At 31.1% G+C, this 20,620-nt stretch overlaps 1 protein-coding gene across 1 annotated transcript; it reads right to left on the bottom strand.

The window, feature by feature from the left end:
- Positions 1 to 565: 565 nt before the first annotated feature.
- On the bottom strand, positions 566 to 15,051 carry LOC120079350 (TMV resistance protein N-like). The gene is made up of 8 exons (XM_039033511.1): positions 14,332 to 15,051; positions 10,877 to 11,966; positions 9,963 to 10,238; positions 7,798 to 8,907; positions 5,727 to 6,340; positions 4,611 to 4,773; positions 2,860 to 3,576; positions 566 to 1,368 (listed from the first exon to the last, which is right to left on the bottom strand). Exons 1-8 carry the CDS (start codon positions 14,874 to 14,876, stop codon positions 874 to 876), a joined length of 5,010 nt encoding a protein of 1,669 aa, XP_038889439.1. The 5' UTR covers positions 14,877 to 15,051; the 3' UTR covers positions 566 to 873.
- Positions 15,052 to 20,620: the final 5,569 nt, after the last annotated feature.

The following is a 20,620-nucleotide window of genomic DNA, read 5'->3' as shown; positions in this document are numbered from 1 at the left end:
GCTTGTATGCTTCATTCTTTCATCAGTAATGTGCATAAACGATAACACAGCATAACATTCCATTTTTAGCGTTACAAGTTTATGGCGCCGTTGCTGGGGACATGAGCTTGTATGCTTCATTCTTTCATCAGTAATGTTTATAAATGATAACACACAACATAACATTCCATTTTTAGCGTTACATGACATTCATCTTAAACTTTGTATTTAGGCTCTGTAGAACCTTTTTTCTGTCGCAATTTGTTGACAACAGTCATTACTTGGGTGTGATATTCCACAATTACCTCCGTCTTCTTCATTTGCAATATATAATTCAAACTCACCACTTAGAGTTTGTAATCGCACCTTTTTCACACAATCAAATGCTCTACAAGTCGATTACAGCTTTTCCCATGGTGCCTTTGACGTATTGGCATCACAGATGGTCTCAAACATTTCTTCATCTACTGATTGGTACAAGATATAGAGAGCCTTCTTGTCCTTTTTTTATGAGAGAAAAAGACATGAAGGACTCAAATGAAGAGAAAGTGTTCTTTTCATTTAACCAAACATGTCTTCATTTATATAGGCTTACAAAAGATAGCTATAGAATATCAATAGTTACAGAAACCATAAATGTTACTAAATGCTCATAACTACTATTATACATAAAACTCCTAAATAACTCAAAAGCCACTATGATTATAAAAGCCAAAAGTCACAAATACAGTTTAATATTAAAACCTGTTATATTCTCATTAATAATGAAACCTTTCCTATACTCATCAGTCTCAACTAAAAATTTAGTAGAATAGTCTAGGATGGGGTGTGACAATAACGGTTAAAATTAAACTAATTAGTACTTAATTTTATTCCGCTGCTTGTTTAAGATGATCATTGAATGGCTTTCATCAATATCTTGTCAATCACTTCCATATCTTGCTTGTATACTAATTGAAGTCCACAACATCTTACCATCAAATCTGGGGTATCAGCTTCAATAATAGCCCAAATACAGGACCTGTGACGAAAAATTTCACCATATGTGTTTCTTGGGCTGTAATAGAGCCAAACAAATTGGCGTTCATGTAGCCAGATGAATCTGTCCTCAGTGATACTATGAAGGTGTAATGGTTCAATTAGTCCATTCTCAATTGCAAATTGACAAATCAGTTCATGCCTTGTAATTGATCCAAGATTGTTGAGAATTGCTGTTGGATGTTTGTTGACTTGGAAGAGTGTGCAAACTAGAAACCCCATCCAATCGTTAGTAGTATATAAATTTGGAGGCAATTCGATGCCTGTATGATTCTTTGGAGATAGTTGATTAAACAGCTGGGGAAAGTTTCGCCTTGGAATAACGAAGTCAAATGTGTTTTGAAATCGATCCTATGAAAATATTAACTAATTTGATTAGTTAGTGTATAAGAACAATAAGTATGAGAAAATGTTAAGGAATGATCTAATAGTATCATTATAAAATCGACAAATAAAGATAAACATAAATGATAACTAGTAGATAAAATCGATATAAAGACTTATATGATTCACTAACAGTGTATTAGCTACATTCACAAGTAGAGGAACAAAGTAGTTTTTTATTAGAGAAAAAATATTAGATTACAAATTAAGAGATATACTAATAAAGTTAAAGAGTACTCCTCTAAATCCTAGGGTTAAAATCGTACATATCATAAACGAAATAAATATGAGACAGATCGTACTTAGTCATTTGGAGGACCAAATAATAGATTCAAGACATTCCAACAAATATACATGAGAGTGAGAAAATTATTTGAAGATTATTGAATGTGGCTACTCCATCGAAATCCTTGACGCATGGTTAAATCACACTTTTTGGTTTCTTCTTATACCCAACAATATAATCTTATCCACCATAATTCCTAACGTCATCATTTGTTGAGAAAAAGAGGTTGCAAGCGAATGTATTAATTTAGGTTTTATTTGATAACCATTTGGTTTTTTGGTTTTGAAAATTAAAAAAAATTTCTCTCAATTTCTTGCAATGGTTTTCATTTTCTTAAGTAAAAGAGTTGAAATCTTTTTCAAATTCGAAATTAAAAAAAAAAAAGATTTTAAAGACTTGTTTTTAGTTTTCAAAACATGCTTTGTTTTTTAAAATATTAGTAGAAAATAGATAATAAATCAAGAAATTTATAGGTCGAAATGTGTTTATGGTCTTAATTTTCAAAATGAAAAATAAAAAACTAAATAATTACCAAATGAAACATTAATGATTGAATGCATAAGGATGAGAGATCAGCAAATAATAATGTCCACACGAGCATAGTTTAACCACTATCTCTCCGAAGTTCGTAAATTTAAATATCTACCCTCTTTGTGATCATAATGTTCAAAACAACGGGGCAGAATATTAACTACAGATTGATGCATAAGAAATAGATAAGAGATAATATTAACTAATGAACTAATGCATAGAAGATTGAGAAAGAAAGAGACTCCTCAAGGAAAAAAAAAAATATCATTGATGAATGATATCATGCATTGATAATCTCTAATCATTCAAATTTTTGTCAAGTTTGAAACTTTTAATCTTATGTCTAACTAATATATCCTTAAACTTTAAAAAAATGTAACATAAATTTGTAAAATTTTCAAAATTTTGTTTCAAGATATAAAATAATAATTTTACATCAAATAGTAGAATATTAAATTTTCAATTTTGTGATATATATACAAAATTAAAAGTTCAGAAGGTCGACCCAACCAGAACTTGAATTTGTACTTTATCAAGATATTATACCAATGATTGAATGCATTAGCAATAAGAGAAAGAATAGTAACTAATAATATGAGAGCTAATGCATATAAGACAATAAGAAAGAGAGGTAAATGGACCTTTGAATCCTTTTGAAGGAAAGAAGGAATGCTTTCTTTGAGTTGCAAAATGTGGCTCCTTTCCATATTTGGACTAGAAGTTGAATCCTGTTGAGGATAAGCATTTGAATTTTGCTCCTCTTCCCACTCTTGTATAAGCAAATCTTGTCTTGTTTCCTCTTCCTTGTTCTTTGGATCATACTTATGAAATTGTACATTCCTTAACATGCCTTTAACATAACTTTGGTCATAAAATTCATGCAATTCAACTGGAGAACTCAACACATTACTCACAATTGTGTTGACAAATCCTTCAACATCTTGTTTATAAACAAGACGTGCACCACAAAGCACAGCCTTAAAGTCTGAGTCATTGCATACAAATGCAAAACGAAGATGCCTCCATTGATTTAATCTATATGGATAAACAGCTCGAGGTTCGAAAAACATCCAAAGTTGATGAGAATCATCGAACAACTCTTCATTCAAGTAAATAATTGATTGTCTTTGCATTGTATATTCATCATTTTCCACTTGGTAAGAGAAAGAATGAGATTTTGGTGAATTCTCATCCGCTGAAAATACTACAAAAAAGGCCAACCCCATCCACTTCTTGTCTTTATGCAAATTTGGAGATATCTTGATTGTGATTTTAGGCTCTTTTAGTTGGAAATTGAACCAACTTCTTGAGATTTCTTTTTGAGGAAAAATGTAGTATTCACCATAAAGCTTCAGTTCCTAAATGAAGATATGAAGAGAGTTAATTTGATGAACATATATGTAATTAACTTAGAGTTTTTCCCCCTCAATTAATTAGCAATTTTTACAACACGGGTTATTCCTCTGATTGCTTTGAGATGGAACACATGTTTATCTAAGGGACAATTACAAATATATCAATTAGGCTCAAAGTATTTACATATATAGTTACAATGCAAAAAGCAAAATTTAAATCCAACCTACAAAGCTTATTAGTGATAAGTCATATTGCTAATAAGAATCTACCAATGATAGAGTCTATCACTAATAAGAGTCTATCAACAGTAGATTTTACCACACTTTAAATTTAAAATAATGATTGTAAAACCTAAATAAAAATGATGAATTGGAAGTATTAGATAAAAACTTGACATTCCTGGAGAAGATTATATTTGATAACTATTTTGTTTCTTATTTATAATTTTTAAAAATTAATTCTGTTTCTTCTCCATTTACCATGATTTTGTATCTTACTTTATGACTGACATTCTTAGTCAATTCTAAAATAAAAAATAAGTTTAAAAATAATGTCTTTAGTTTTTAATATTAGTTTACTTTTTGAAAGTATTGGAAAAAAGTAGATTAAAAAGAGAAAGAAATTTAGAGATGTATGAAGTGCTTTTAGACTTAATTTTTAAAAATTAAAAATAACAAACGAAAACCCTTTTAGTAACTATTTCGTTTTTTGTTTTTTGTTTTTTAAAATTAAGGTTATTTCCTCCTCATTTCTTACAATGATTTTCTTTTAAGTACAATGCTTGAATTCTTAGCCAAATTCCAAAAACTACTTTTTTTTAGTTTTCAAATTTTGGCTTGATTTTTTAAACTATTAATAAAAAGTAGATAACAAATGAAAAAAATTTCGAACCCGAAGTAACATCTATAGGCTTAACTTTCAAAAACAGAAATAAAAAATAAAATGGTTATCAAATGGGATCTACTTGATTACTAAATATGACATAAATTATTTTCCTAAAACATGAAGAGTTAGAGGTATAGCATAGAGAGAAAACCTCAAAAGTCCTTTCAAGCGTTGCCTTGATATTTCGTTTTAACATGATAGAGTAGTCACTTTCATTTTCGTCGATCTCAGAAGATGCATTCATGGTGGAACAATCCTCTATAACCTCACGTGGTGGTCTACTAGGTCGAAGTCTTGGAAATGACCCAATTGTCCTGCCACAATGCATCAATTATGTAAATACTTTAAGAAAGAGAACAAATAATAATCCTTTAGTTAATGTAGGAATATAATAAGGATAACGAAATGTCTATCGTGCTTAACAATGGTACGATATTCTTCAATTTAGGCATATTCCACTTCAAAATGTCATGTCAATAGAGATAATTGTTCTCACTTATAAATACCATAAATCTCTCTTTTTCTAACCAATATGTGAAACTTGAATGTTGTGTCGGCTGCATTCAAGTTGGATAATGCGGAGAAGTCTCTCCTTCTAAGCATATGTGGGAAGATATATTAAATTTTACTGATCTTTGATGTACAAAATCTCTTCATTTTTGTAGCTATAGCACTTCCTTTAATGCTCTAAATTGGATGGCTTTTCTATATTCTATCCCTATTTGTATCATTGCACCTTGGAGCTTCTCTCTAGCTCTCGCATTTTGTATTCATGATTAATATACAACTTTTGGTTTTCGAGATATGATAAGGGCATTATTAGTTTGGCAATCTACTTGATATACCTTGATGTACCAATGAACCCATCTACATCTTGTACATTTGTTAAATAAGAATGTTGTACGGGCTACATCTATATCTGCACAGTCCAAACGGTGTCCAATAAGATATATCATATGTGACATATTTTTTATAATTTTTTTACATAACAAAGGAGGGATGCATGCATGTACCTAATCTCTCCAATTAGAATTATTCGAAGAAAAATGAAGTAACTTAGTGTCAAGGAAACGAGATAGCAAGTTCCATTCTATTTTTGTAGCTCTCCTTTTTGTTTTAAGTTCAACAATATATGTGGAAAGAAAATTAGATTCTTTGATTTTTGGTCGATAATATATATTAGTATGATTTAGCTAGTTAAGCTATATTCAGGATGGTAAAGAGATTGAAAGATATATATATATCGAAAGAGATTTAATTGAAATACCTTTGTAAGGCATTGAACCAAGTCGTCTTGTAATGAGCTCCACCATCCAACAAAGTAGAAACATCAACACGATTCTGACGATTCAAAATATGATCAACGATTGATGTATGATATCTTCCAGGAGATCCAAAAAAGGCTTTGATAATCTTCCCAATAAAACTCCCTGCATTTTGTTCATACAATATTGAAGCTCCACACCATTTTACCTTCACAAGTGGGTTATCAGTCATTATTGAAACATCAATGCAACAACATTGGTTCAACCACCCCGATATCCTTCTCATTGGAATGTAGAAAACAGATAATCCCACTGGACTTTCCAATTCATCTTTGTTGCCATCAAACACTAGGGCTGATTTTAGAGGACATTCATCTGTTTCCATTTTCACTATGAACTCACAACAGATTTTTGAATTATTATTATTGCTAATTTCATGTTTTTGGACTTCAAATGAAGCACCTAAAGCAATTCCAATCCTTGGATTTTCTTCATTTATGTAATCTGGTGGACAATGTGCTGTGATTGAGAATCCATATCTTTTTTCATCAAAGCATGCTATGAAGCTAGGATATGGAATCACAAAAAAATATTTTTCTTGTTGCCATGTGAGTACCTGCAAAGTTCAACTAACAATATAGGATTAAATTTACCCTAACCTAACAACATCAGCTTTTGAATTTTGTGCAGTTAAACATTTTAAAAGAATAAAGATTAGTAGGTACATCAGAACATCTTAACTACGTTGACATATTCTTAACACTCGTTCCTTCATCATACTCCCAATCCAAAAAATGTGCATTGATCCATAAAGAACATAATACAGAAGGAAAGTGTAAGAGCTACAGCAAAGAGAAAACACAAAAGCTAAGGCAAAGACTAAAGAAAGATCTGCCAGTGTTATAGAAGACGCATCATAATTACAAAAAAGAGGGATGGCAATTCAGACATGATAAATAAAAAGCTAGAGGTCTCGTATTTAAACTTGTATATACAACAACCATCCACAAATCTTTACTGCAATTTGATATTGTTCACTTTAGACATAAAATCTCATAACTTTACTTTTAGTTTCACCGAAAAGACCTCATGCTAATAAAAATAATGTTCGTTAGTTTAGTTTTATACGTTTGATATTCTTTAATTTCGTTTTTTTAGTTAATGTGCAACTTTTATACATAATTGTCAAGATAGAAAATACCTATTCATTAATTTTCCTGTAAATATATAGCTAGAAAAACATTACTTAGAAAATGGTAAGAACTTCAAATTACATTCATTAATTTTAAAGTTAAAAGAACCAAAGTGATACTCCTAAAACCATATATTTATACCTTTAAAATAATTGAACTTAAGTTCAAACGTAATAATAATAAAAAAAAAAAAAAAAAAAAAAAAACAAAGAGACAACTGAATAAAATTGAAAGTTACTTGAGATCACAAAAGACTAAAATTAGAACTTGTGAAGGCGTCATATAGACCAAAATTAAATAAAAAAAAAAAAAAAAAAAAAAAAAAAAAAAAAGAAGAAGAAGAAGAAGAAGAAGAAAAAGAAAAAAAAACATTAGGAAAGAACAAGGGTACTTGCAATAATTAACAATTTTAAGATTAATTAAGTGTATAGCAATATTTTTAAGGAAAAATCATATAAATAGAAAAATCCCAAAAATAACTTTTTGTTATAAAGTGTAAATATTTTTAAGTATTTTTTATATTTAAAAAGAGTTCATTTTTAAATAAATATAATAGAGTCTAATTGTGATAGACTCTATCGTTCATAGACTTCTATCAACAATATGATCTATCATTGATAAACTCTGAGAGCTAGATCTACATTTTGCTATATTTACAAAATCTGTTGCATTATGTTATATCTATTAATATTGAGTTTGATTGCTATATTTGAAACTATTTTATAAGCAATAGACTCACTTTAACAAAATTAGTGTAGCTAAAATCATAATTCATAACTAAATTAGAACTTTGAAAACTATAGAGATTAGCATAAAAAATTAAGAATTGAACTAAAGAAAATTGACGAAGGAAAAAAAAAAAAAAAAAGAGTAGACAAACCTCAATGTATCTTTGAGCCATTGTCCTCAAGTGAATAGCAGAAAGGCGAGGCTGATCAATTTTGTAGCTTTCAGATGGTTCATTGGATATAGGACATCGAATGAAAGTCATTCCCATTTCACTTGAAGGAATTTGTTTCTCTTGATTGTAATATTCGTTTAGAGAAACACAATCCCTTGCTTCCACATCTCTTACACTTAATGGAAGCTTTGGCAAACTCAAAAGATGAGAACATTCCACCAAAAATAGATCCCTCAAATTAACAAGATGAGAAATGCTTTCAGGCAATTTGGTAAAATGATTTTGACTTAGATGAAGAATTTGCAATGAAGCTAAGCTACGAAGATCATTAGGTAAATCTCCATCCCACAAATTACAATCACTCAAATTCAAAATCCTCAATGAACACCCAAAATGAAACCAATTTGTCACTTTCAACCCTTGATAATGGGAGAATTTCCTAGTGAAATTCCAAGTAGGGAATAATGATTGAAGAAATTTGCGAGATAGTCCTTGACAATTTAGTATTTCCAGTTTGGTCAAAAGTTGAAGAGACATTGGAGCTTGATTTACACAAGTGTTAGTAATATCAAGCTTTTCCAAGCAAAAAATATTTCCTAAACTCTCTGGAAGACTATCAAGTTTTGAGCAGCCATTTAAATTGAGGGTTTTCAATGATGTTAAACAGCCAATAGTGGAAGGAAGTTTTAGAAGATTTGTGCAATTTTTGAGATTTAATAGAACAAGTGCTGTTAAATGTCCTATTGATGAATGCAAATTTTTTATGGATGTTTCATCCAAATGAAGCTCTAATAAATGGTTCATGTTTCCTGAGATTTTTGGGAAATGGGTGAGATTTGAACACCCTGAAAGAACCAAAATGTGGAGAGATTCTAAGCAAATATTGAAAGGAATAGTTGTTAATTTCTTGCAATTTCTGAGGTCCAATTGAATTAGATGCTTTAGATTTCCCAAAGAGTGGTGAAGTTGGTGTATATCTACACAACCACTCAAAACCAACCTTTCAAGATTTGGAACACCTGAGAAATCAGGAGTCTTGGATAGGAATTGAGAATCACTTAGATTTATGACTTTCAATGTCTCCAAGCTCTGCAAAAAAATTAATAGTAAAAAAACAATCATTGTTAGCAAAGTTTAGACCTGGGTTAAAATAACATTTTTCTTTAAACAAAATACGAAAGGAAAGTAGGATCAAAAGATGCCTCGAAATATCTTACTAGGTTGACACACATCCTTAACACCCTCACACATCTTGAATCCAACAGTAGAGAGATATTCAATAAAAATGGAATAAAGTTCAATATGTATATAAAGGGCTAAAGAAAAGCTCAACACAAAAAGATAACTGAAAGGTCTTCTAGTTAAGAACTAATGCAGAAGCATCAGAATTATAAAAAAGATTGAATTTTTGTGCTTCAGAAAGCTGCCAACGGTACAATATCATCCCATAAGTGACTAGCTATGTGGCTATGGTTAAAGTATCATTTTGGATTCTAAACTTTCAGACCTGTTTTGCACTCCGATCTCTATAATTTTAAATTTCTAAATTTTAGTTCTCTATCTCATTTCAATAAATCTTAAAAATTAGATCTTATTGTTAACTTGAAGTTGATTTTTATTAAAATTCTTAAAGTTCTATTAATAATTTTCCCAATATCTTTTCAAAACTTTTAGGGAGAAAGCTAATAAATATTAAATTAATTTTTAAAAAGTTAAACTATAAAATGATAATGGAGATCAATACTATGACTAATTGAAAGTATGAGGACCAAAAATTAGAAAGTATTATTTTATAACATGTAGTTTCATCTCAAAATTAATTGGCAAAGAATGAAATAGTTCGTCTATCTTATAAGGAGTGTAAGATCGTTCTTCATTTTTCCAATATGAAATTCTCAATAAGTACGATATATATAGACTAAAGTAGAGTAAGTCTCGAAATAGAAAGACAAAAATTATACTTTAAACACTAAAATTTTTTAAGGACAAAATTGAAACCATGAACATATGTTAGGGAGAAAAGTTGATCAAACTATCCAGTATATGGTGTGATTAGAGAGATATTCCTAAGTCCTAACAAATGAAGATTTAAAATGTTAAGAGGCAAAATTGAAAGTAATAATTCAATGTTATTGTTGATGTACCTTTGATGTAGTCCATAGATGTTGAATAGAACTATTAGGCAACTCAAGCTCCAATAGGTTAGTGGGATTGAAATTTGATGGTAAACACTTTAAAGGATAACCATGCCAATTAAGAAACCTTAGCTGATCAGAGAGATATTGAAGTTCTTCAGAAAGATAAACATTGTTCACTTTCAATACTCTTAGATTTGTCATTGCCGAAAATGATTTGGCATTCAAATGTGACTCTCCCTCCTCATCCATATCCATCATAATCCCTCCAATTGCTTCTGTTCCCTGTCAAAATTAATTCATCATACATATAACATATATGTTAGAATTATACATTTTTATCTTTGTGTTTAGAATTGTGTCTCAATTTGGTCTCTAGGGATTTAATATTTATATTTTTAATCTTGATTTTTCATTAAATACTCATTTTCAATCCTATTAATGTTTATTAATTAAAATAATTATACTAAAATTAGTTTTCACTAATCTTTGATCACCATCAAAAGTAATTTTAAAATTTTACATCATAATTATTTTTTATTAGTTAGTACCAAAATGACCACTAGTAAAATCTTGAGGGCAGAAATATAAAATACTTAAACATATAGACCAAATGAAAACTATACTCAAAACTAAGGGTATAAATATAGTGTAACATCTTAGAAACACGGGGACCAAATCGAAGTTAAACTAAAAAATTCAAGGGTAAAAGTATACCATTTTGAGTGCAAAAGAACCAAATAGAAACTAATTAGATTCAAAACCTAGTTACATAACCAATATTTGTTTTTCTTTAACCAATATTTGTTTTTTTTTTTCTAATCATATGAACTTATTAAATACAATTTTAAACGTTTAAGGACCAAACTTCCAAACTTTACCTATACTATAGATGGCTTAAAAGTATCAATTTAGAAACGTACCTTATCACGACTTAGAGCACGATTTATATCCTCACGAAGCCACAACCTGCTTCGTTTTTCGGGTTCATTCGGAAAATTTTCGCTGACAATCCTTTGACCCATTTCTTGTATCAAATCATGCATTTGTATCTTATCATGTGGTGTAGTAATAAGAGATTTTTCCTCCAAAATTTCTAGTCCAAGAACAGCAAGAAATTCAAAGCTTTGAAGAATTTCTATTGCTTGTTTCTTACTCTTCTTCTTGAAAAAACATGCAATGTCAAGAAAAATTTTCTGTTCAGATTCCTCTAACATATAATAACTAATTTTCAACTTTTCAAGAATTTCCTTATCACGAACTTCCCACAACTTTTCCACTGCATTTGTCCAATCCTTCATTGGTTTGTTACGTAAAGAGGATCCAAGAACCTCAATTGCTAATGGAAGGCCACCAGCATAGCTTACTACTTGGCTAGAAAGATCATAATAGCCTTTCTTTGGATGGTCTTCTCCAAATGCCTTTTGTGAAAAAAGCTGAAGAGCTTCTTCAATTTTTAGCCCTTCGACATTGTACCTTCTTTCGATTCCGTGCGAAATAAGGAGATGTTCGTTTCTCGTCGTAACGATGACTCGACTTCCCGAACCGAACCAATCCAAACCTCCAGCTAACTTTTGAAGTTGGCTTAGATGGTCGATGTCGTCAAGAATTATAAGAACTTTAAGATTACTTATTCTTCTCTTGATCAATGTAGCTCCATCAGCATTTGGGATGTCAATATTTCGTTTCATTAAAGCTCCTGTTAGAAGTTTTTCTTGTAACGAAGCTAAACCTTCCTTCTTTAAAGCTTCTTTGACATTGTCCAAGAAATAATATCTCTCAAATAAATGGGAAACACTTTTGTAAATGATTCTAGCGATGGTGGTTTTGCCAATTCCACCCATTCCCCATATTCCAACAAAGCGTACGTCATCTAAACCTATTCCCATAAGCATATTTATTTGGTGTAATCTTGAGCTAATTCCAACCAATTTATCATCATATCGAAATAAATCAGGACGCAGTTTGTTGAAAATATGCATCACAACTTCATTGATGGTCCCTGCTTCAGATCTACATCGGTTTCATTTTTAGTAATGTTCTCAAAATTATCAAGGTGAAATATCTATAAACATATTGTTATTATCAATGGAATTTGGTTAAACATTTAAGCCCTATCTGCATGTATGGCAAAATGAGGCTGAAATATTAAAAAATGCAAAACATAAAATTTATTGCAAATATAACAAAATTTATCTTCATCTCATTGAAAATATCCAAAAAGACCATTAAAAGCATAGAAAACAACGTTGGAAATATAAAATATCACTTATTCTATCACTGATACATAGATATCACTTATGTATAATTAGGTTTCAATAATATTATTGATACACTAATACCATTGATATCTATCTAAATCATATCTTTGAAGTACTAATATCGTGGACACATGGATATCATTGATATCTATCTAATATAAACTATTTTAAATGCTATAATTGCCAAATTCATGAAAAAAAATATATTATGTATTCACTATAGTTAATTGTGGGTTCATGGAAGAATAACATTCATTGTAACTGAAGAGAATTTCAAATAGTCTTCATTCATCGGTGAATTAAAATAATTGTAATCATCAACTATAATAATAGGAGATCCAAATCTTGGGTGGACTATAATAGCCAAGTCCACCCAACTCAAATTGAGGTCCCAAACACCCTCTTTTAGGTTCCTTACCTTGGTGTATATATCATCAAATTAAATTTAATAATGAACATTTTATCACCTAACAACTTAGTTTTTATAGTTTCTTAACAAATTTGATCACCAATGAATGAATTAATTTATGTGTATGAAATTTCATTGAAGTTTATGATAATTTTTTTAACCGTTGGAACTAAACTGCTATGATTTATAATATATAAAGACTAAAATATTATTGTTACTTATTAAAGTTGATAAACTAAATTGTTACAAACTTATTTCTACTTTTGTATCAAAATTTTGCATTTAAAATTTTTTAATACATAATTACATTAAAAATATATGATTTTCATAATATAAATATAACATTTTCGGTTGCAAATACACTTTACTAATTCTTGTTCAAGGTAAATATAGGGTCATTTTTAAATATAGAAAAATAAATCAAAATATTTAAAAAATGTAACAAAATTTTTAGAACTATCAATGATAGATGCTGATAGACACTGATAGTCTTGTATCAATGTCTATCATTGATATTGATAGACACTGATAGAAGTCTATCATTGTCTATCAATGTCTAACATTGATAGTTCTAAAATTTTACTATATCTTATAAATATTTTTAACAGTTTTATCATTTGAAATAATTTTCTATAAATATATGTATATTGTAATATATAATAGAGTATATGATATTATAAAATATTGTAAAATATGCTGCCAAAATGTTTTATGTTTGAACTCTTATTTTCATATTGTTTTTTATTCTCATATCACTAACCAAATAATCCTATCTTTTAAACTAGAAATGTTTTTGAAAGGAAAATAGTTATTATTAAAGTATTGATTACACATTTTACAAGTAAAAGAAAAATTATTAGAAACAAAGTTACTATAAATTTACATTCTATTTTTTATTATTGATTTTCATTTGGATTTTTATAAGTGAGAAGATTCCTCTTATGTTTTCTCACTAATCTTCCTTTCCCATTTCTCTCATTTATTCTTCTCTCTCTAACTTAAAAATACCACTAGCTCTCTTAATTTACTCCATCTTTTAGCTTCTCTCTCTAAACCTTACACCTTCCTCTATCTTTTTTTAATATATCTTTTGATCTCTAACTTTTCTCCCTTGGCCTCCAAAAACAAAAAATAAAAAAATTCTCCATCTAATTTTTTTTCATGGAATTTCTCTCTTCAGCTTTTTCCTCTAGAAAATATTTCATCTCCATCCATCCATATAACTTTTATTCCCCTTTCTATCCATTTAACATATCTATATATACCCAACTTAATAAAAAAAAAAAAAAATAGAAAGCATAAAAATGGTTACCAAAAATGTGTTTTTTTTTTAATTTTTAAAATAGAAAATAAGAAAAATTTTTTTTAAAAAAAAAAAAATTTTTTTTTTTTTTTTTTTTTTTTTTTTTTTTTTTATAAAGGCTTGTAGAAGTTGATAAGAGTGATATAGGCATGGATAGAAGTCAGTTTTTTTTTTTTTCTATTTCGGTAAATAATCTAACATTTTTGAAAATTTTTCTTTTTTTTTTCCTAAACGAAAATTAACTATAAAGTTTTTAAACAATTTTAGGAAATATTTCTTCTACCCTTGTAGATCTTATAATTATATTAACTCTACAAAACATACAATAATATAGAAAATGATTGAACTACAAATTCACACCACATTAAAAGGGAAAAAAATAAAGAGAGTGAAGAATTACTTAACTGAGAATCTTGGAGATGCCATCCAGAGAGATGGCCAACTTGCTGCATTGAATATTTCCAGCTTTTAACTTCTTCAATATTAATCTCAGGATTGGCTTCATGTTCAATAAAATGCTTCTCAAAGTTCCCCTTTTGGTTCCTCACATGGGCTGGATTTATTAGGTAAAATATTGGAAGAACCAATTGATCTCTCAACTCCTTACACATTACAATTTTCTCTATTTCCTTCATACAAACCAAATTCCCATAATTCTCTGAAAAAACCACGATCGAAGACCTCGATTCTTCCACCGCTTTCATCTTCTCCGTTAATGGTTTCCCTCCATCTTCTTCGTCTACGTCGTCTCTAAAAACTACAATCCCTTTATCTGTGAGAGCATCGTGGAGATCGGCCGTGAAACTACGACCGGTGTCCTTAGCTCTGTGGCTAAGGAAAACATCGTAGTTTTGTAAAGGAGGAAGAGGAAGAGAGATAGAATAACGAGGAGGAGGAGAAGATAAGGATGTTATTGAAGCTCTTCTCTCCATTGTTGCTGGAGAAGCCATTGAAGGCTAGGTGAGAGCTGCTCTGATACTAACAAAAGGGATTGTAATGGTTTAGATAAGAAAATTGAAGTGTTTTTTCTTCTTCTAATAATTAACTCAAATGGGCGGCCAAATGAGACTCTCTCTTTCTTTCATGTGGAATTTCGTTAGGTGGCTTAAATTGTTTACAAATCTATTATTGTGTTCAAATTTTATATTCGTTTCATCTTTTGAGGCTTTATACTTTTTTAAATAAACAGTTTTGATGGCCCCATTTTTTCTTTGGAAATTTATCGAATCCATGTTTTATTAATATGACATGAAGGTCCATAAAGATTAAATGAAACAAAATCGATACACGTTTGATAACTGTATTTTGTGTTTTCTGTTTTTGAAAAATTATGTTTGTTTAAGTATCGTTTGATAACTATTTCATTTTTTTTTTATGAAAATTAAGCTTATTTTCATTTTTCATTCAAATATTTTGACCATCATATCATAAAATCAATAAAATAGGAATGACTATTTCAAACCAAAAATATTAATTTGATAACTAAATCAAATAAACAACACGTCTAGTCGGGATCCAAAAAAACATTTGCAAATATAATGTTCAAAATAAAACCATAAACTATTCTGTTTGAGCGACAAACTCAAATCTCAAACATTTTGCATGGAAGCATTTTCTAGTGTCCCCATATAGCTTTATCACGAGTCTCGTCTGTTCCTCGCCGGTCCATTTCTGTCATTGCATGAAAAAATAAAAGAAGAAAGAATGAGTATAACAATTCCCAGTAAGTGACCTGTACTAGGTCTTCTAGGTAATCTATTAACTGGTCTATCTAGGCATCGGTGTACACCCATATCATAGCAGACGTAGTGATCCCAAAGGGTCATATTTAGTTATAAATGTGATCCCGAATGAACACGCATCAGTCATAATATATATCCCAAAGGTATACGAATCAATCGTAAACATGAACTCTGAGGAACATGTATTAGTTATAGTGTGCACACGTTAGTCGTAGGTGTGTATCCCAAAGGTACACGATCATTCATAAATGTCCACATATACAATCATTATGTGGTCCCAGATAAACACACAATCAATCATACATGTACACCTGCCTAAATAAAGAAGTTAATAAGAACCATATAAACTTAGCATGCATCAATTCACATATAACCCCTTTGTAATATTTATAGTCATTTATCTTAAGGATAAAATTTCCAGTACATTCTCAGTTAACTTTACATAACATCACAATCAAAACAACCCAACTAGTCCATATCATGAGATTAATAGTCCAACCAATCTAAATTAAACAATACAATCGTTATCATGCAGAAGAAAACACTGGTTCAAAGGCGAACCAATAGAAAGATACTTACCTCGGATTGAAATTCCAAAATTAATCGAAGAAATCAATCTCCAATAGAAACTTGAATTAGTATCCCTAACACAGAGACACAACGTTCAAATTAATCCAAGAAATCAATCTCCAATAGAAACTTGAATTAGTATCCCAAATACCTAAATTTTATTTCAACAAATTTAAATTCTTTCTAAAGCTCTCCAATAATTTACCAAATGCTTAGTTTTCTCTAAATCTAATCCAAAACTTCGCTCAACAATTCAAATCTATACATAAACAATAGTTTAGGATCTAAAATCCAATTTTCAACATTTATAATTAAACTAAAAACTTCCATAGTCTAAATACTAACGACAATTATGACGAAATCAACTCTAAGCGTGCTAGACAACGTCTTAAAACCTCTGAAATCTTCAATCTAGCCCCAAACATGATTGGTATTAACCAATTGGAACTAAAAATTAATGGACATTCAAAATACTCCAAGAAATTCACAAAGATCTTTAACAAAAACTGGAACAGCTATAGATTTGTCCAAACAGTGGATTCTGACGTTTGCAACGGCAAAAACCTGAGACGCGTGATAGGAATGGTTTGTTGAAATGTAAACTTGATTTTAGGTTAAAATTAATTTGGCCTAGCCCAAACAAAAGTCCAAGTTCTAAAAATATCAAACCTTAGAATATTCTAGAGAAATTACATGTAGGAAATATTAGAGCATTTTGTAGATTCTCTAGAAAGTATGGGAAAAATTAGTAATTGTAGAGAATAGTCTAGATAAATATTTATAACCATTAGATCATGAATGTGTTGGCAAAATCCTAGCCATGCATTTTGGGAGTCAACTAGTATAAATAGGAGGTATGTCTTAGTATTTGTATCAAGCCAGAAAATTATAAATGCTCAATAACACAAGTAGCCTCTATCTCAATTCTTTCTTCAAATTTCCTCCAACCTCCAAAATTTCCTTCCAAAAAAGTGGTATTAGAGCATAAAGACTCTTTTCTAGAAGATGGCAAGCAATATCATGGTTCCTTCCAAGTTCCTATGCTCAACAAAAGCAACTACGATAATTGGAGTATCAAGATGAAGGCTCTCCTTGGCTCACAAGATGTGTGGGAGATCGAAGACAAAGGATATATTGAATCGGAGAATGATGGTGGTCTTTCTCAAGCATAAAGGCATACTTTGAGAGATTCAAGAAAGAAAGATAAGAGGGCTCTCTATCTAATCTATCAAGAAATATATGATGATGCCTTTGAGAAGATTTCGGAAGCAAAGATAGTGAAAGAAGAATGAGAGAAGCTTCAAACATCATACAAGGGAGTAGATCCAGTTAAAAATGTACGTCTTCAAACTCTAAGAGTTGGGTTTGAAACTTTGCATATGAAAGATGGGGAACCCATCTCAGACTATTTTTCTAGAGTCTTAACTATCAACAATCAACTTAAAAGAAATGGTAAAAAAATTGTTGATGTTAAAATCATAGAGAAAATACTAAGATCATTAGATCCAAAGTTTGAACATATTATCGCCATAATCGAAGAGACAAAAGACTTGGAGGTCGTGACTAGAGAAACTCTGATACAAGAGTACCTCTGAGTGGAAGCGGATCGTTCCAAACTCATTGTGACAGAATTACCACATTTACAATCTAACAGACAATATATACATTATACAATAAATTACCGACATGCTTTGAAAAACCAAACAACAAGAGAACAGCAAAACATACCAGTTGAAGAACTTTTCTTCACCAAAATCTCGCTCTCTCTAAGGACTGCTCCTCTCCCTCTCGCTGGGAAAGTCCACTCCAATCATTCATCAAATCACCCAGTCGTCTACTCGAACAACCTCCACACAAACACAACAATAGGGATGACACCACAACTTAGAACCCTCGATATTCTCGGTGTGGGCTCTGTTGGATTTGGTAGAGGGAAGGCGGAAACGAAGATCGTATACCACGACCAAACAAGTGGGAGAATATCGGGTATATCGTATAGACAATGCTTGATCGTTTAAATGAAGGTGCACGATCATTTAACAAATAGGTTGCGATAGTAAAGACAATCGTTTAGCTAATGCTCGGGTGTACAATCGTTTACGAAAAAGCTAGACGATCGTTAGCAATTCCTATTTGACCGTTTAGAAAGAGGTGCGAGTGTATACGATCATGTAGAAACTTTGAGCTATCGTGTAGGCTCCCGATTTTCTATGCTATAGGTTATATACACTCCGTGAGTGAATTATGTGATCTCTTGCAAAATGAAAATGATTTTCATTTTATTCTTTAGTTACGAAAACTGCATGCAACCTCCCATTATAATACGTTTACGGAGAAAACGACGACACAATTATCCTATAATTGTTCAATTCAAAATAATAATATAATAATATTATATTCATTATCCTATGATTTAATATCATATATAAACTATCATCAATAACTCTTGCTGATGAAGCGGACCCTTCAACAATTCTTATTGAAGTTTTAGTAGTTTTATTGGAAAGCTCACGTAACACAACCTTACTACGTGGACTGTGCTCCCTAATATGATCCTCTTTCATGAAAGTAGCGTTCTAGAAACAAACACTCTGTTTTCCGACGGATCATAAAAACAACCCCCTCGTGTACCTTTGGGGTATCCTACAAAGAGACACAACCTCGACCGTGGTTCCAATCTATTCAAGAGTACCTACGAGTGGAAGCGGATCTTTCCAATTTATTGTGACAGAATTACCGCATATACATTCAACACATACTAATATGCATTCATAATGCTAAAGAGATCAAGAGATCATACCAGATGAAGATTTCTACTTCACACCAAGTCTAATACCCAACCGTCTACCTTGAACAGTCACCACTCAGAGCCCTCGGTATTCTTGGAATGAGAATCCAAAGTGTGGGCTTCGTTCGGATTTGGTAGACGGAAAGAGGAAGAGAGATCGTACACAACGATGAAGCAAGTGGGAGATGAGGTCGTCTATCGCATCGAGATGCTTGATCGTTTAGGTGAAGTATACGATCGTGTAGAAAAAAGTAAGCGATCGTCTAAACGATCGTGTAAGAAAGGATAAGCGATCGTATAAACGATTATGTAGGAAAAGGATGAGCGATCGTCCAAATGATCGCACAGGAAAAACTAAGCGATCGTCTATACGATCGTTTAGTAAATACCGGGAGCTAAATGATCGCTTAGGAAAAAGGTAAACGATCGTTTAGATAATAGCGCGCGATGGTGTAATCGGTAGCGATCGCTTAGCAATATCATATATGTAAACGATCGTGTAGTCACTATCGTATAGGCATTGATTTTCTAAATGATGACACTATCTTTTCCACAATGTCCGCACCTTTGTTCTCAACACACCATCAGCTATTTATAATGCACTCATTCATTATTTATAATAGAAGAGACGTTGTCCCATTTCCTTTATAACCGTCCATTGAATGTGATCTTATCATATTCATAACATATACATTAATATCATATATTGATATAATATTTTCCTTTACTAGATATAAATCATATTTATATCCAATTTCCTCCAAATTAATGTATCTCATACATAAAGTTAATTATATCATATTTAGTTAACTCATTCAATTATATCGTATATAATCGAACTCCCTCTTGTCAATTTGAATATTTTAAACTGATTTTCAATTTGTATCCAAGCTACAATGGGACCTTATGAACCTATGGCTCGAAGCTTCAACGGTACGTGAATAGCTGACTAAACTCTTTAGTCACGATATCTACCATCCGTTAACTGCAAGGCATTCCACTAAAGACCGACAGTTGAACTCTTCTTACCATAGATATATTTATATGTCCATTGGATATAACCAGTCATCAATACGATGACCCTTCACAGATGCTCATAATTATAGTAGGCCAATTTACAGTTTTGTCCCTATAATTACATCTTCCTCCTTAAGTACCATTGGTCCCTCTAATGAACAATACAACATAGTCCTACTATGTGTGAACACTTCTCGGGCTATGAGAAGATGTGTGGCGCCACATCGTTCAAGCTCCGGGATCAGCCCTTAAGAGAGCAATCTATCTACTTACCCCTACTCTGGGGAAGGAGTGAACTCCATCCTGTGAAGCTGTGTTCCCAGCTCCCAAATCAGACGAGTCCCCAAAATGGTAGGTTTGAGACGGTGTTCTGGCCACTCGAACCCATGCAAATCAAAGGACCGCCTTCAATGGCAGGAGTTCCCAACTCACTCAGGATTGAGGTCATATTACCTATGGTATTATATGACAAGACATTAACCCTTCGATGTCAAGTCTTATACAAACTCTTTGTATAGAACGCTCCTGCTCGCATGTTTACTACACGAATGAACAGGATCATACCATCTGTGACAAG

This window comes from Benincasa hispida, chromosome 6 (genome assembly GCF_009727055.1).
Source record: "Benincasa hispida cultivar B227 chromosome 6, ASM972705v1, whole genome shotgun sequence".
Classification (NCBI taxonomy): Eukaryota; Viridiplantae; Streptophyta; class Magnoliopsida; order Cucurbitales; family Cucurbitaceae; genus Benincasa; species Benincasa hispida.
This window is presented reverse-complemented; position numbering and strand designations above follow the sequence as displayed.

What these genes read in the sequence shown, in the direction of transcription:
- LOC120079350 (XM_039033511.1), bottom strand. Translation starts at nt 14,876, where the DNA reads ATGGCTTCTCCAGCAACAATGGAGAGAAGAGCTTCAATAACATCCTTA. An exon ending in GTGCTCTAAGTCGTGATAAG is followed by an intron (nt 10,239 to 10,876) that starts GTACGTTTCTAA and finishes TAATTTTGACAG; the next exon opens with GGAACAGAAGCAATTGGAGG. An exon ending in TCCTTCAAAAGGATTCAAAG is followed by an intron (nt 1,369 to 2,859) that starts GTCCATTTACCT and finishes ATATTTTCATAG; the next exon opens with GATCGATTTCAAAACACATT.